General features: G+C 41.6%; 1 protein-coding gene across 1 annotated transcript in view; it reads left to right on the top strand.

Moving 5' to 3' along the window:
- TMOD3 (tropomodulin 3) overlaps window positions 1-17,908 on the top strand; it is a 74,353-nt gene that overhangs the window by 18,110 nt on the left and 38,335 nt on the right. Inside the window, exons 2-3 of the mRNA XM_066276325.1 lie at window positions 7,708-7,896; window positions 15,467-15,623. Of these exons, the coding sequence (XP_066132422.1) occupies window positions 7,771-7,896; window positions 15,467-15,623 (283 nt within the window). The 5' untranslated portion in view covers window positions 7,708-7,770. The remainder of the gene's footprint in view (window positions 1-7,707; window positions 7,897-15,466; window positions 15,624-17,908) is intronic.

Raw genomic sequence — 17,908 nt, 5'->3', positions numbered from 1 at the left:
ACAGAAAAATCGATTTAGCATCCAATTTATTTATTTTAAAAAATAATCGGCCTGACCTGTGGTGGCGCAGTGGATAAAGCGTCAACCTAGAACACTGAGGTGTGGCCAATTTACCCTGGGCTTGCCTAGTCAAGGCACATGTGAGAGCTGATGCTTCCTGCTTCTCCCTCCCTTCTCTCCCTTCTCTCCCTTCTCTCCTCTCTCTCCCTCTCTCTCTCAAATGAATAAAGTCTTGAAAAAATACCTTATTTACTATGAAAGTAATACATATAATATACAATAAAATAGGATGGTTTTCATTTTAGAAGTCAAATACTGTGTACATTTGGATGTGGTAGACACAAAGTACATTTTTTGGTTATAATTAATGTTATATAGAAGCATAAACTTATAAAAAGGAAATAACCTTGAGATTTAAAACTCCCTTACAGTCGAGGAGTCAACTACATATTGTCACTGACAGTCATGATTAGCCTCTGCTTTTAACGGTGCCAGGAATAAATAGGTGACTTTCTTTACTCCAGCCATCTCCATCAAAGAGTGTTTCTCAGACCAGTAGAGATGAAACTCAAGCTTAATATCAAAGAAGAGAGCATTTAGATGTTTTAAATGTAAAATCTCTAGGTAGAGATCACTTATTTTAAAATTACTTCCAGATTAGTTCTTCCAGGTTCAGACAAAAAAGGAAAAAGGAAAATTGATTTGAATTCTTTAACCAAAGCAAATTGAAGTAGATACTTATGCAGTTATTGGATGATGAACCACCATATCCAGTTCAAAAGATTACATGGATATTTATGTAGAGGGAATATTTTGATGCTAACTACTGTTATCTATATCAGCACTGAAATACTTTTATTTTAAATTAAACTTAGGTAATTACCAAAAGTTTCCTTTGCCTGAAAAAATAAATGAGACTACCAGCCAATAGTCAATATCTGAATCATGAAGACAAAGCTGAATTTAATACTTACTATAGTAAGTGAGAGCTATGTTAGTTAGGCACAGTTTCTCTGACAAAGGTGACCAATTTCTTATACTGAGTTTTTGAAAAGCGTGGAATTCCCAGACTGGCAAACTTTTCAAGGCCATAGTAACACCATCTGTATAAGCATGATTATTTGGGTGAGTCTGTTGATTGGTTGGCTGGCACTTGGAGTAGTGTTTACTGGGGTGAGACTTCCTAATTGGCTGACCTTTAGAAGGCTGAAGGTGATTGTTTGGCTTGCAAAGACAAATTGTTGATTTTTTTTTTTTTTTTTTTAGTGACTTCTTGTTAAAGCAATGGCTACAGAAAAATCGTTCTTTTCTATGTTTGTGGGAACCTTAAATCTCAACATTAAATACATATACAGGTAGTCTTCAGGTTATGAACAAGATGGGTTCTGTAGTTTTGTTCTTATGTAAGTTGGAACAAGTACATTTACCTATTAAATACAACTTAAACAGATGTTTGTTTTAACATAGTATTTCTTTTTACCTTTCTGTGCGTATAATTGCTTAAATATGGTCGAACCAACAGACCCTATCTTGTTTGTAACTGGGGACTTCCTGTAATTATTATAGATGCACAATGCAAGCATATTCAGCAGGTCCTTGAATAATGTTTTGTTCACCATCATTTCTCTTATAACTTTGAAAAAGGTGCGTAGGAACTTAACTCTTTTTTTTTTTTTTTTTAGAGAGAGAGAGAGAGAAAGGAGAGGGACAGACAGGAAGTGAGAGAGATAAGAAGCATCACCTCATTGCATCACTTTAGTTGTTCATTGATTGCTTCTCTTACATGCCTAGACCAGGAGGCTCCAGCTGAGCCAGTGACCCCTTGCTCAAGCCAGCAACCTTGGACTCAAGCCAGAGACTTTGGGCTTCAAGCCAGTGGCCATAGGGTCGTGTCTATGATCCCACACTCAAGCCGGATGAGCCTGTACTCAAGCTGGCGACCTTAGGGCTTTAAACATTTTTTTAAATTTTTTTAATTTATTTTTTACAGAGACAGAGAGTGAGTCAGAAAGGGATAGGAACGGAGAGAGATGAGAAGCATCAATTATTAGTTTTTCATTGTGCATTGCAACACCTTAGTTGTTCATTGATTGCTTTCTCATATGTGCCTTGACTGCGGGCCTTCAGCAGACCGAGTAACCCCTTGCTGGAGCCAGCGACCTTGGGTTCAAGCTGGTGGGCTTTTCCTCAAACCAAATAAGCCTGCACTCAAGCTGGCGACCTCAGGGTCTCGAACCCAGGTCCTCTGCATCCCAGTCCGACGTTCTATCCACTGCGCCACCGCCTGGTCAGGCTGACCTTAGGGTTTTGAACCTGGGTCCTCAGTATTCTAGGTTGATGCTCTACCCACTGTGCCACTGCCTGGTCAGGCGGAACTTAACTCTTTATATCAATTATCCTAATAGTAAAATTGGTTTCATTATATGTAGTTTTGCTTAAAGATGCAGAATTTATCAATGGCATTAGGTGAGGATTTATTGTATCTAAAATTTTTTTGAGGTATATTTCAGAGTAAAGGGAGAAAATCTTAAGTGGACAGTTTAATAACTTTTTTTGTATATATATGTACTTGTGTAACTAACACCCAGTGTAAGATATAGCACATTTTCATCACTCCAGAATGTTCTCTGATGTCCCTATCCTATCAGTCGATACCTTCTAACTCCTGTTTTCATTCCCTTGAGTTAGTTCTGCCTGTCCTTGAATTGTATATACATGAAAGCATGTAGTAAGCATTCTTTTGTCTTGCTTTTTCTGTTTCTTTCAACATAATACATATGAGTTTCATTCATGTTTTTGCACATATCAGTAGTTGCTCTTTATTCTGCTTTATGACTGTTACACAATTCATTTGTGTATTCTCCTGGTAATGGGCCTTTGGGTCATATTCAATTTGGGGATATTATGAATAAAGCTGCAGTGTACATTTTTTTACATCTTATTAACTTAAACAAGCATTTCTCTTGGAGATATAGCTAAGAGTGAAATTGCTGTATCATTATGGTACGAGCTGTTTAGTTTTAGTACATATTGCAAAATAGTTTCCCAAAGTGGTTGAATCAGTTTGCACTCCACCAGCAATATGGGAGTTTCAATTGCTCCACATCTGTGTCAATATTTCAGCGGGACCTTGAAAAATGTGTAAAGGTTTGATTGAGGACACAGGTAAATGAGAAAGAATGCCTTCATTCTAGAGAGTGGGAACAAAAATAAGCAAAAGCATAGAGACCTAAAATTTTTTGGCGTAGCTGGAGTGTAGGTTATGTGATGGGGAGCAGCTGGAGGTAATATTGGAGAGCTAGCTAGGACCAGGTTCTGAACTTCGTATTTTTATGCTGAGGAATTTGGACATTACCTTTTAGGTCAGGGGTTTGCAAACTCTTTCTGTAAAGAGCCAGATAAGTGAATATTTTACATTTTGCAAACCATCTGGTCTCTGTTGCATTTATTTAAGTTTGCTCTTGTAGCAAAAAGAGCAGCCATGAACAATACATAAATGAATGAGACTGTTCCAATAAAACATTATTTACAAACACAAGCAGGCAAAATTTGGTACACTGACACTATAAGTTGTTTAACCCTGTTGTAGATAATATGAGTCTACTTAAGGTTTTGAATCAGAGAACAGCATGATTATATGTGTTCATTAAAGAGAGAGCAGAGAAGAGTTTGCAGACCTTGAGCCTGCCCTATTCAAGTAGTGATGAAATGGAGGTAACATCTCATATATTGAAAGAATCATGTAATTCCAGCTTGTTTTTATATAGTCAGTGTCAAAACATTACTCTCAATTGCAAAGTGGAAGAAAATAAGTTGAGATCCAAAAGATTTAGGATGTGGCTTTAATTTTAAAAAATTATTCAGGCCCGGCCCTGGTGGGTTGGCTCAGTGGTAGAGTGTCGGCCTGGCGTGCAAAGGTCCTGGGTTCGATTCCCAGCCAGGGCACACAGGAGAAGCGCCCATCTGCTTCTCCACTCCTCCCCCTCTCCTTCCTCTCTGTCTCTCTCTTCTTCTCCCGCACCGAGGCTCCATTGGAGCAAAGATGGCCTGGGCGCTGGGGATGGCTCCTTGACCTCTGCCCCAGGCGCTAGAGTGGCTCTGGTTGCAACAAGAGCGACGCCCCAGAGGGGCAGAGCATCGCCCCCTGGTGGGCAGAGCGTAGTCCCCTGGTGGGTGTGCCGGGTGGATCCCGGTTGGGCGCATGCGGGAGTCTGTCTGACTGTCTATCCCTGTTTCCAGCTTCGGGAAAAAAATACAAAAAAAAATAAAATTATTCAGGCCCTGGCCGATTGGCTCAGTGGTAAAGTGTCAGCCTGGCATGTGGAAGACCCGGGTTTGATTCCCGGCCAGGGCACACAAGAGTAGCGCTCATCTGCTTCTACACCCTTCCCCCTCACCTTTCTCTCTATCTCACTCTTCCCCTCCAGCAGCCAAGGCTCCATTGGAGCAAAGTTGGTCCAAGTGCTGAAAATAGCTCCATGGCCTGTGCCTGCGGCACTAGAATGGCTCCGGTTGCAACAGAGCAATGCCCCAGATGGGCAGAGCATCGCCCCCTAGTGGACTTGCAGGGTGGATCCTGGTCAGGCACATGTAGAAGTCTGTCTGCCTCCCTGCTTCTCACTTCAGAAAAATACATCTAGAAAAGAAATTAAAATAAATATTTAAATAGATGCCTGATTGGTGGTGGCACAGTGGATAGAGTGACTACACAGGACACTGAGGTCCCAGGTTCGAAACCTCGAGGTCTCCAGTTAAAGTGCAGGTTCATCAGCTTGAGCATGGGCTTATCAGTTTGAGCCCGAGGCTGCAGGCTTGAGTTGTTGGATCATGGAGATGATCCCAAGGTCACCAACTTAAGCCCAAGATCACTGGCTTGAGCAAGGGGTCAGTGGCTTGATTTGAGCCTGTCCCCCACAAAGGCACATATGAGAAGCAATCAGTAAACAATGAAAGTGAAGCAACTATAAGTTGATGCTTCTCATCTTTCTCCCCCGCCACACACACACACACTTCCTTTTCTGTTTCTCTAAAAACAAATTATTCAAATAGAAAGTTTAAATTTTAAATGTCCCAGTGAAATGAGATTGCTGAAAATTAGCAGGGTCCTGGAAGTCTGGTGTGAAAAAATAAGGACTCTAGAATTAAGTAATACGTGCAAAGGAGGTTGGTTAATAGAATGAAAGGTTTTGGCACAGAATATTCCAAGAATTTCCCAGTGTTCCAGAGGAGAACCCTCACAAACTGCAGCCAGATGAAGCAATGGTGGAGTGGAAAGGAAAGCATACTGTGGCAATAGCCCCTCTAGACTCTGGGGTCTATTTTAACAGAGGTTTTTAGCCTGTGAGTAGGACGAGATGGGCTGCCAAAGAGTGTAAGACCTAGTTACCAGAGTTACATGATGTGAGCTTTCTAGAGCCGTGGATCTCAGAATGTAGTTTCTGACCAAGGCCACTTGGGAGTATGTTAGAAAGATCCTCAGCCCTAGGCAGACCAGTCAGTCAGGTAACTGAGGGTGGGGCAAAGAATCTGTGTCTTTTTTTCTTTTTAAGTGAAAGAGAGACAGAGACAGAAAAGCAGTGGTAGTCAACCTGGTCCCTACCGCCCACTAGTGGGCGTCCCAGCTTTCATGGTGGGCAGTAGCGGAGCAACCAAAGTATAAATAAAGAGATAGATTTAACTATAGTAAGTTGTTTTATAAAGATTTATTCTGCCAAACTTAGCGAAAATTTGACATAAAGTACTAGGTAAGTAATTATTATATGCTTTAACTTGCTGTAACTGCTTTATAAATTTTATAAAGTAAAGTTCCTTCTCTACTTTATAAATCACCATTACTGTGGAACCGGTGGGCAGTTAGAAAATTTTACTACTGACAGGGATACAAAAGTGGGTGGTAGGTATAAAAATGTTGACTACCCCTGCTCTAAAGTAATATAGTATATAGTAAACACAAACCGGGAACAGTTGTTCGTTGTCATTGTTAAGTGTGGTACAATATGCCGTTGTATGTGATGTACTGTTAAACGACTGGCAGTGCAGTAGGTGTAGGTTTGTTTACACCAGCGTGACCACATGCTGCAGTCCACGTGAGCAGACCTGGATAGATTTAATTTGCAAAATGGATGTTGTTTGTCTTAGAAATTTACACAGGCTAAGATAGAAGATCCTTGACCCTTGAATAGTTATTACTTGGTATGTACTGGGGGATTGGGAAGGCAGAAAGGGGAGAACTCATTTGCTTTTTACTAGACCCAGGTGTGGCTAGTCGAGTTATCAGCTGACAGACCCCTGCTGCAAACCTTTCTTTCTTCTTAGGAGATGAAAATATGTAAAAGGATTCATAAAATGTTACTGGTTTGAAGAGGAAAAGACATTAGTTAAAATATTAGGTTGGGAAAACATGCGAGAGGATGATAGCAAAGGAAATGCATCCAAACATTGAAGTACTGGGCGTTTTGCAGCCAAGAAAGATTTTGCCAAATCACTAAATCTAAGGATTTTTTTTTTCCATAGGAGCATTTTATGAGACAGATGATCCATATATATGACAAGAACTTAGAAAAATACTTTATTTTTGCTTCACACTTTTTGTGGGACTTATTTTAAGTATTCTGTTCTATAGAACAGTCCTGTGATAACTGCTTATTGAGTCAGCTTACAGCTTTTTGAGAGAGAGCCTCCCAGTAAAGAAATGGTGAAGGTCCTTTTCTATAATCTGATTCTCCTGACCCACCTTGACAATTAGTGGATCACATATCTCAGCATGGCTTTGAGTATTTTACTAAAACTGTTTCAGAATGCTGTATTTTTTTTTCCTTTAAAGGTGCCTTTAATTTTTTTTTTAATACACTTTTCAAAAAATCATTTTTTCTCAGTGGCAAGAGGCCACTCCACACATGGGGAATACATTAGTATCTGCCTAAGTGAATATTGAGTCAGAAAATAATGTTCTTATAAATAATTTATAGCAAAACAAGTGTACCTTAAACATACTGTGCTTAAGCAAAGTACCCTGGTAGCAATCATTTGAATGCTATTGATGGAAGAAATTGTATTTTTGCACAAATTATAACTTCTTTCCCCCTAAAACTCAGTTATCTGAAAATCTAAATTCTATCAATCAGACATTTTAATGGATTTGAAGTTTATTTCCTCTTCCCCCTTTTTTCTGGTTTATTTTTTTATTTTTATTTATTATTATTATTATTTACAGAGACAGAGAGTCAGAGAGAGGGATAGACAGGGTCAGACAGACAGGAACGGAGAGATGAGAAGCATCAATCATTAGTTTTTCGTTGCGCATTGTGATATCTTAGTTGTTCATTGATTGCTTTCTCATATGTGCTTTGACCGCGGGCCTTCAGCAGACTGAGTAACCCCTTGCTCGAGCCAGTGACCTTGGGTCCAAGCTGGTGAACTTTTGCTCAAACCAGATAAACCCGCGCTCAAGCTGGTGACCTCGGGGTCTCAAACCTGCGTCCTCGGCATCCCAGTCCGATGCTCTATCCACTGCACCACCGCCTGGTCAGGCTCTGGTTTATTTTTGTTGTTAACAGAAGACAAAAGGTAAAGGCATTGAATGATCCATAGAAAAAGGTATATGTCTGATATATGGTCAAAGAATATATGGCATGTGGAAATGACATTTTATATAACTTAAAACTAAGTAGGTGGAAATGATGTTTTAAATGTTTTTTCTCTCCGTAGTTTTAAGAAAAAGTAGAAATCAATTCTGACAATATTGAATAGCAAAACGTGACACTTCAAACCATGGCACTACCATTCCGGAAGGACTTAGAGAAGTACAAGGACCTGGATGAAGATGAGCTCCTTGGGAATCTATCAGAAATAGAACTGAAACAGCTGGAAACAGTTCTGGATGATCTTGACCCTGAGGTAGGTGCCACCAGCTGATGAAGAAAAATGAAATAATTTTTCAAACCCATTGAAACTAAGTAGCTACCTTTGAGCAAGTTAGTTAGCTTTTTTGGGACTTTTCAATGGCATCTCTTTATCCAAATAAACCTTTTGCCTCCTCTCCAGTTCCCCACTTCTACCTCCATATCTTTACTAGCATGACTGTTCTAAACTTTCTTCAACATCCTTATTTTCAAACACCCGAAGTTTTCTCTACTGTAAGAAATTGTTTCTGTCTGGGCAGGGAGGAGTGTTTTTGGTAAAATGCAGCAGGTGACTAGCTCTTTGATGTATGCCAACCTCTGTGCCTCTTCAGAGTTTATCTATATCAGGATGGCTACTGTGCAGAGTGTCTCCAGAAGGAGACTTTGTGACTTTGAATCTAATTGTTACTTTTCTGAAAGATGCTGACCAAAGTGAATGAGTTTGTAGTCATTGGTAGAATAGATCTAAGTAGACTCTCAGCAATGCTGCAGTCCATGTGAGCAGACCTGAATATATTTAACTTGCAAAATGGATGTTGTTTGTCTGAGAAATTACAGAGGCTAAGATAGGAGATCCTTATCCGTTGAATTGGTATTACTTGGTATGTACTGCGGAATTAGGAGGCAGAAAGGGGAGAACTCTAAGGTTATGGCTACTTAATCTGAAGGTAATAGTTGCTGATCTTCTTTTCTTTACCAAGTTTTTTTATGCCAAGAATTGATTTTTAGTGTTTTTTAGGATTGAGGTAGAATTTGTTATATAAAATTGTTCTTGGGCCCTGGCCGGTTGGCTCAGTGGTAGAGCGTCGGCCTGGCGTGCAGGAGTCCTGGGTTCGATTCCCGGCCAGGGCACACAGGAGAAGCGCCCAATTGCTTCTCCACTCCTCCTCCTCTCCTTCCTATCTGTCTCTCTCTTCCCTCCCGCAGCCAAGGATCCACTGTAGCAAAGTTTGCCCGGGCGCTGAGGATGGCTCTGTGGCCTCCGCCTCAGGCGCTAGAATGGCTCCGATTGCGGCAGAGCGACGCCCCAAGATGGGCAGAGCATCGCCCCCTGGTGGGCATGCCGGGTGGATCCCGGTCGGGCGCATGCAGGAGTCTAATTGCCTCCCCGTTTCCAGCTTCGGAAAAACACAAAAAATAATAATAATAATAAAAATAAAATTGTTCTTGTTACCTCCATGTATTCATTTCTTGCTGGAATCTTTTTGGAATATATATTGAAATACACTCCTGGCCCTGGCCGGTTGACTCAGTGGTAGAACATTGGCCCACACATGTGGATGTCCTGGGTTTGATTTTCTGTCAGGGCACACAAGAGAGACAACCAGCTGTTTTTCTTCCCCTCCTCCTTCTCTATCTCTCTCTCCCTCTCTCTCTCTCTTCCCCTCTTGTAGCCAGTGGCTCAATTGGTTTGAGAGCTTTGTCCCCAGGCGCCGAGGATGGCTCAGTGGAGCCTTCTGCCTCAGGCACTGAAAATAGCTCAGCTGCTGCTTGCATGGGCCCCAGATGAGCAGAACATTAGCCCCAGACGGGGGTTGCTAGGTGGATCCCTGTCAGGGCGCATGCAGGAATCTATCTCCCCACGTAGAAAAGAAGAAAAAAAATACACTCTTATTTTCACCATTACTTTAGCACTTGGATAAAGTATTTATATTAATACCACAGATCAAATCCCTTCACCATAATTGTTATTATAAAGAAAGTTTCTAATACACCTAAGTTTGGGGGGAAATTTGGGATAACAGTGCTGTTTGTTTTTTTTGTTTTTTTTGTTTTCATTTTTCTGAAGCTGGAAACAGGGAGAGACAGTCAGACAGACTCCCGCATGCGCCCGACCGGGATCCACCCGGCACGCCCACCAGGGACGACGCTCTGCCCACCAGGGGGCGATGCTCTGCCCATCCTGGGCGTCGCCATATTGCGACCAGAGCCACTCTAACGCCTGAGGCAGAGGCCACAGAGCCATCCCCAGCGCCCGGGCCATCTTTGCTCCAATGGAGCCTCGGCTGCGGGAGGGGAAGAGAGAGACAGAGAGGAAAGCGCGGCGGAGGGGTGGAGAAGCAAATGGGCGCTTCTCCTATGTGCCCTGGCCGGGAATCGAACCCGGGTCCTCCGCACGCTAGGCCGACGCTCTACCGCTGAGCCAACCGGCCAGGGCAACAGTGCTGTTTTGACATGTCTCAGCAATGTCTTCTACATGCAGTTCAACCTGTTAGACCTATTTGAATCAAATGTTAGGAACCAAAGAGTTCATCTAGTCCAGGGTTTCTTAGCCTTAGCACTATTGCTCTTTGGGACTTGATAATTCTTATTGTTGGGGCTGTCCAGTACATTGTAGGGTGTTTAGCAGCATCCCTGGCTTGTACTCACTGAAGGCCAATAGCATACCCCCTCTATTTTTAAAGGTACCTGGAATTTTGTTTTAATTAGTTTATGGTATGATGACAGCCAGGGAGACAACTGCCTTGAAAGAAGAGTTTATTACCTATAGTTCCCAACAGCAGATGGCACACCAAGCCATGCAGGGCCACATGGGGAAGCACCGAGTGGGTCAGGAAGGTGAAGGAGCTAGGAACAAGCATGGCCCAGAACTTTTATTGTTGTTTCTAAGGGAAGAAATGAGTGGGGTAGTCAAGGTAGATGAGTTTGAGTAAATTTAGGATTGGGACCCAGGCAGGTTGGCTCAGTGGTAGAGCATTGGCTCAGCATGTGGGTGTTCCAGGTTCAATTCCTCCTCAGGACACACAGGAGAAGTGACCATCTGCTTCTCTACCCCTCACCCTCAACCTTTTCTCTCTCTTCCCCTTCTGTAGCCATGGCTCAATTTGTTTGAGTGCATCAGCCTTGGGTGCTAATGGCTTGGTGGACTTCTGCCTCAGGTGCTAAAAATAGTTCGGATGTGAGCATGGCCCCAGATGGACAGAGCATCGACCCCAGACAGAAGTTGCTGGGTGGATCCCGGTTGGGGTGCATGCAGGAGTCTGTCTCTCTGTCTCCCCTCCTCTCACTTGGAAAAGAAGGGGAAGAAAAAAGGGCAAAGATGGTAGATGCTTCAGCCAAAGAAACACTGCTATAACTTACAAAGTCTCAGAGGGTAGATAAAAGCAGAAGAAGGAGCTTTGCTATAGTTTGGAAGGCTATGTAATGTTAAGTGGCAGTCATTTTAAATGCCTTTTAAAAAGTCTTTTTAGGTAATTATAGTCCATTAATTTAAAGTGTACTTCTAATAAAACTTTTCATGGGTTTATAGCCTCGAAAACCAGTTAGCTGTCATTTATTTTGTGGTCTAAGATTATATTTAAGGAGCCAGGATTTTAAGAAGCTGACATATATATATATATATATATTTGAGCTGACATATTTAAAACTCTTATGTTTCACATGGGCTTGAGCAAGTGGGTGGAAAAGGCCACTCTCACTACCTCCGTGAAGTAGAAGTGTACATGAATGCCTTTTCTATGGCTAAGGGAAGTGACTTTTATTAATTTGTCTTGATGAGCATTTTAATTTAAAAATATTCTCAAATCTTTATTCAATAAATAATGTATTTGGGTGGGAGGTACAACCTATAGATATTAGGTACTACTCTAGGCTTAGGGATACAAGAATGAGCAAAACAAATGTGGTATTAGCCCTCATGATGCAGGCTGATAGGAGTGGGGGAGTTAGATATTAATCAAATAGTCATGCCATATTAATGTAAAAGCATATAATGGGAAGTCAGGAAAAGCTTCTCTGGGGGAATGGAGATGAAGTCTGAAAAATGAGTAGCAAAAAAGGATGGTCAGGTGGTCTAGGGAAGGCCTGTGATAAAAGAAAGTATATAGCAAGTACAGGGAGGAATGAGGTCTCATGTGACAGGATTGGAGAAGGCGTGAGGTGAAGCTCGAATAACCTTGTGGGGTGGGAGGGAAGGCTGAAGAAGAATATTAGGAACTGATTTTTGGAAACCAGCTGGGAGGCTAATGTGGTATTTCATCCCAGCTTGGATCATAGTTTGGACCAAAGTAATAGTGTTAGAGATAGAGAAAATTGGTAAACAGAATAGTGGGATTTTTAGAAAGTAAAAATAAATAGCACATGATGGTTGATTGGGAATTGATTCTTTTTTAGTTTTAAGTGTGCACGAGAGAGGGGGCGGGGACAGACAGGAAGATAGAGAGTTGAGAAACATCTGCTCATAGTTGCAGCACTGTAGTTGTTCATTGATTGCTTTCTCATATGTGCCTTGAAGGGGAGGAAGGGGGAGCTACAGCAGAGCTAGTGACCCCTTCCTCAAGCCAGCGACCTTGGGCTCAAGCCATCGACCATTGTGCTTAAGCCAGTGACCAGGGGTCATGTCTATGATCCCACCCTCAAGCCAGTGACCTCAGGGTTTTGAACCTGGGTCCTCAGCGTCCCAGGTCAACACTCTGTCTACTGCGCCACCGCCTGGCCAGGTGGAAATTGATTCTTTCTTTATAGCTTCTGTCTTGATTTCAGAGTCAAAAGGTAGAAATCTTGTGTTTCTTTTCTGTGTGCCCATCGACAATTTAGTGTTACAAAAAATTTCTGATGCGGGTTAGGAATAGACCTCCTCTGTGTTTTCATCTTTATAGGTGAGCTTTCTGTGTAATGCATAGAATTACATGAGAACACAAAGGTGAATATTAAAATAATTATGATCTCAGCAGATGGCAAAAGTTGAAGTGCTGTGTTTTCTTTTGACAGAGTGAGAAAGAGAAACAGATAGGGACAGACAGGAAGGGAGAGAGATGGGAAGCACCAATTCTTTATTACGCTACCTTATTGTTTATTGACTGCTTTCTCATATGTGCCTTGACCAGGGGGCTACAGCAGAGCGAGTGACCCCTTGCTCGAGCTGCGACAATGGGATCATGTCTGTGATCCCATGCTCAAGCCAGCGACCCTATGCTCAATCTAGTGAGCCTATTCTCAAGCTGGATAAGCCTATGCTCAAGCCAGTGACCTAGGGGTTTTCGAACCTGGGTCCTCTGCATCCTAGTCCGACACTCTTATCCACTGTGCTACCACCACCTGGTCAGGCTGAAGTGCTGTATTTTCTAGTTATTAAAGTAATATTTGTTATTATCCATATAAGATTGCTCTTCCTAACAACCATAAGATACAGCATCATTGCCAGTATTGGAATGTGATGCAAAAGAAGATTGGTCTCCCATTTTCAAATGGCTGCCTCCTGTTTTCAAAGCAAAGGAATACCCAGGAATAGTGAGATAAAGCAAGATCACCTCTTTGCTTTTGACAAACAAAAGGATGGCACTTACTTTGTGTAGTCACCACTTGCTTTCCTGGGCTTAGTGAAAAGTCAGAGTAGTGAGTGCAGGAGACAGCTTTAATCCGTCGTCTCCCACTTCTCCCCCATTCTCAGTCACCCCATGCGCTCCGATGGTAGCCATGTGGAATCCAAGGGACATAACTTCTGCTATGAGTATCTCAGGGGGCCTTGATGCATGAGTAACAGACGGGTTGCTGCAAGTACAGTAGTGGTAAGATATATCTATATATATACCCTGTTTCCCCGAAAATAAGGCCTAGTGCAATTTTTTTCAAGCTTAGAAATATAAGGCCTCCCCAGAAAATAAAACCTAGTGCGTCTTTAGGAACAAAAATTAATATAAGACACTCTTATTTTCAGGGAAACAGGGTAGATTGTTGTACATGGAAATAGAGTCACAAGAAATTGTTGGTGGAATTCAGAGTTTGGCTGGTTATGCTGATGTTTGTGATGACATGACTACAGTATATTAATAAATGTTGATTTTTTTTTGTTCAACAATAAATGTGAGTTCTTGTTCATGAAAAAATAAGACATCCCCTGAAAATAAGACCTAGCGTGTCTTTAGGAGCAAAATGTAATATAAGACACTGTCTTATTTTCGGGGAAACACAGTATGCACATACATAGTCATAGAAGTTGAACCTTGCACGTTTAAACACAAATAAATATTAACTCTCCTGTATCCTACTGTGTTGTGGTGTACATGAGAAAGTCTTTATAGTGAAATGAAAGCCTACCCAGGCGGTGGCGCAATGCATAGAGCATCAGACTGAGATGCAGAGGACCCAAGTTCAAAACCCTGAGGCCACCTGCTTGAGCGTGGACTCATTTGACTTGAGTGTGGGCTCACCAGCTTGAGCGCGGGCTCACCAGCTTGACCTTGGGATCATAGACATGACTCTATGGTCACTGGCTTGAGCCCAAAGGTCACTGGCTAGAGCAAGGGGTCACTCGCTCTGCTATAGCCCCTCCCCCTCCCATCAAGACACATATGAGAACACAATCAATGAACAACTAAGGAGTTTCAACGAAGAATTGATTCTTCTCATCTCTCCCTTCCTGTCTGTCCCTATCTATCCCTCTCTCTGTGTCTCTGTCTCTGTCACAAAAAAATAAAGTCAATGTGAAAGACTAGGATATATATATAGTCATTTAACATTCTTTTATAGTATAATTTTCTGTATATACATATATGCTGAGCTGTTAATAAGCTTAAAAACTTTTTTATTACTGACCAGAACATTTTAAAAGTAAAGGATGTTTTCTGCTAGTAGAAGAATACTTTCTGGCCTGGTCTGTGGTGGATAAGTGACCTGGAATGCTGGGGTCACTGGTTTGAAACCCTAGGCATTTACCTAGTCAAGGCACATACAAGAAGCAGCCACTATGAGTGGATGCTTCCTGCTTCTCTATTCACCTTTCTCTTTCTTTATCCTCTTTCTTAAAATAAAAAAGAAAGAAAAAATACTTTTTGAAGAAGATGTGTTTGTGCCTATTTTAATAATGTAAGTGAATACTACCTAATTTTTTTTTTAATTTCTTTTTATTTATTCATTTTTAGAGAGGAGAGAGAGAAGGAGAGAGAGAGGCAGAGGAGAGAGAGACAGAGAGAGAAGGGGGGAGGAGCAGGAAGCATCAACTCCCATATGTGCCTTGACCAGGCAAGCCCAGGGTTTCGAACCGGCGACCTCAGCATTTCCAGGTCGACGCTTTATCCACTGCGCCACCACAAGTCAGGCTAATACTACCTAATTTTTAAAAATTGGGGAAACACTTTTATGTTACAGCCCTAAAATCCTGTAATCAGGTGTTTTATGCCTACATCACATTTTGGTCTATAATCTATGCAGGCATATAGCATTGGCTTTTTTTTTTTTTTCTTTATCCTGAAGTGAGAAGCAGGGAGGCAGAGAGACAGACTCCCACATGCGCCCAACCAGGATCCAGCCAGCATGCCCACCAGGGGATGATGCTCTGCCCATCTGGAGCATTGCTTCATTGCAACCAGAGCCATTCCGGCACCTGAAGTGGAGGCCATGGAGCCATCCTCAGCGCCCGGGCCAACCTTGCTCCAGTAGAGCCTTGGCTGCAGGAGGCAAAGAAAGAGATAGGAGGGAGAGGGGAAGGGGTGAAGAAACAGATGGGAGCTTCTCCTGTGTGCTCTGGTCAGGAATTGAACCCAGGATATCCACACGCCAGGCCGACCAGCCAAGGCTAGCATTGGCATTTTTGGTGGTTATAACAGTTGATTCATTCTCTTTGGCAGAATGCACTGCTGCCTGCAGGGTTCCGGCAGAAGAACCAGACCTCAAAGTCAGCCACAGGGCCATTCGATAGAGAGCACCTCCTGTCCTATCTGGAGAAGGAAGCTTTGGAACATAAGGACCGGGAAGACTATGTGCCCTACACTGGAGAAAAAAAAGGTAAACACAAAACTTTGAAGTCGTCATTTAGTAGCACTTGATTTTTTTTTCTTTTTAGAGGTACCTCATTGATTGATAGTCTTAAAAAGATATGATAATGTTGATTTAAAAAATCGTTAGGTAATTTGGGCATTTTATTTATATTTTACATCAATTTAGTCGATAAGTTTCTTCTTAATTATTTTTAGTGAGGTTTTATTATACAGTGATTTTATGTAACACTCTTTATTTGTCTACAGTGACAAATATTGAAAATGTCCTCAGGTAAAAATTGTAAACCAATAGTGTATTAGAGAATGGAAGTGATGTCAAAGTGCCGCTCTTCTTGTTAACCCTATCTGTACAGTGACATGCCACAAAACAGTTCAGGCTGTATTTGCAAACACCCTTTTAAAGGATATTTTGTAGCTTTTCTTAGTAATTCATAGTTATAATTGTCAATACTTTGTAATCATTATTTTCAGAAAATTTTCTAGTCCCAAGTCCTTCCCATTGCAAATTTTTACTTTAGGTAGTCTCAGCAGAACCTGATTAAAAGTAACACTTGATATAGGTTGAGTTTTTCAGTTTTCAGTACAGGTTGTCCTAAGAAGCCAGGTTCTACTTGCACTCTTAGGACATCAGGCACGAACACTAGGGAATGGTGGGAGCAGCCGTAGAGATGAAGATGAGCCCTTTCAGGCACTGTCTTGACATCTGAATCCTTATGGTCTGGGCAGGAAGAATGGTTAGAGCATAGTGCTTTCTCCTAGTGAGGCCTTAGCTTTTTGTTTGCAAAGGAGGCCCTCTTCAGTACTTGGGCCACAATTCCGTCATAAGGCCTACCCCTTAGCTATAAGGAAGCCGAAAAAATTTTTTTAGAATTTTTATTTATTTATTTATTTTAATTTTATTTTATTTATTCATTTTAGAGAGGAGAGAGAGACAGAGAGAGAGAAGGGGGGGAGGAGCTGGAAGCATCAACTCCCATATGTGCCTTGACCAGGCAAGCCCAGGGTTTCGAACCAGCGACCTCAACATTTCCAGGTCGACGCTTTATCCACTGCACCACCACAGGTCAGGCAGGAAGCTGAAAATTTTATTCTAACGTTTCAGCCTCCCTAATAGAGGAAGACTAGGCATTCCACAGGTCTATATCAGGATAATAATCTATTTATATTATCCCTGACCTCCCCTCTGTCTGTAGACCCCACTCCCCCCCACCATTTCTAGTTGAGAATCTTGGCAAGGATTAAAGGAAATGTCTTTCCTATTAGTCTGCTTGTTCAAAGAAACCAAAGGGTTGAGAAAATTAAAACTAACATAATTTCAACTTACATCAAGTAAAATTGAAGACATAATATTAAAATATTGGGAGGCTTTTTACCTCTTTCTCTTTGAAATATTGCAAAATATGTAACTGAGGCATTTTGCAAGACAAGGGTGAAGGGGAGTATGCATCCAGCTCTTCTCATTCCCCAAAATGGTGAAAATGCAGAGTGCTGATTGGATAGCTGATTATTATTTTCCATTATACATATAGTTTTTCATATCTTGAGTAGTCTCTTCAAAATGGATAAGGCATGAGAGCCTTGCCATGATTTTGATACTTGGAGAAATAATTTGCCCCAGTCTTTACTATTTCTCTTTTTTTTTATTATTATTGATTTGAGAGAGAGATGAGAGAGAGAGAAACATCAATTTTGCATTCATTGGTTGATTCTTGTATGTCAGACTGGAGATTGAACCCGCAACCTTGGCGTGTCAGGATGACGCTCTAACCAACTGAGCTGCCCAGCTAGAGCTTTACTATTTCTTACTGACTCTCATTTTGCTTTGCTTTGCTTTGCTTTGTCAGCAGTCTTCCTGCCTGTTTCTAATATCACACTTTCACCCTTAAATGGACTGACTTTGTTCCTGGGTGTCCCTTACTTAGTTCACGGAATGTGCTGTACCTTGTACACAACACTCATGTGTTACTGGTGAATTCTGTTTAGTTTCTGACTCACCCAGATTGGGCTCCTCCCTTCCTGGGAGGTAGAGCCTTCTGTGCTTTTTGTTGTTTTCCCTTCCCCTCCCTGAGAAAGGAATGCCCTTGGGTTTCCTTCTCAAGAATCACTATGCTCCACCCTGTTTACTAAAGGTGAATTGAACCAGATTGCTTTCAACTAAGGATTTCTTATAAACTTTTCATGTTATTTATTTACAATAACCTTAACTTTCCAGATAACTAGAAGTCACTGTAGTCACTCTTTTAAGAGACTTTCCTCACCTTGCTGAGTACATGATTTCTTTGGAGGAAAAGC

This window comes from Saccopteryx bilineata, chromosome 4 (genome assembly GCF_036850765.1).
Source record: "Saccopteryx bilineata isolate mSacBil1 chromosome 4, mSacBil1_pri_phased_curated, whole genome shotgun sequence".
Classification (NCBI taxonomy): Eukaryota; Metazoa; Chordata; class Mammalia; order Chiroptera; family Emballonuridae; genus Saccopteryx; species Saccopteryx bilineata.
This window is presented reverse-complemented; position numbering and strand designations above follow the sequence as displayed.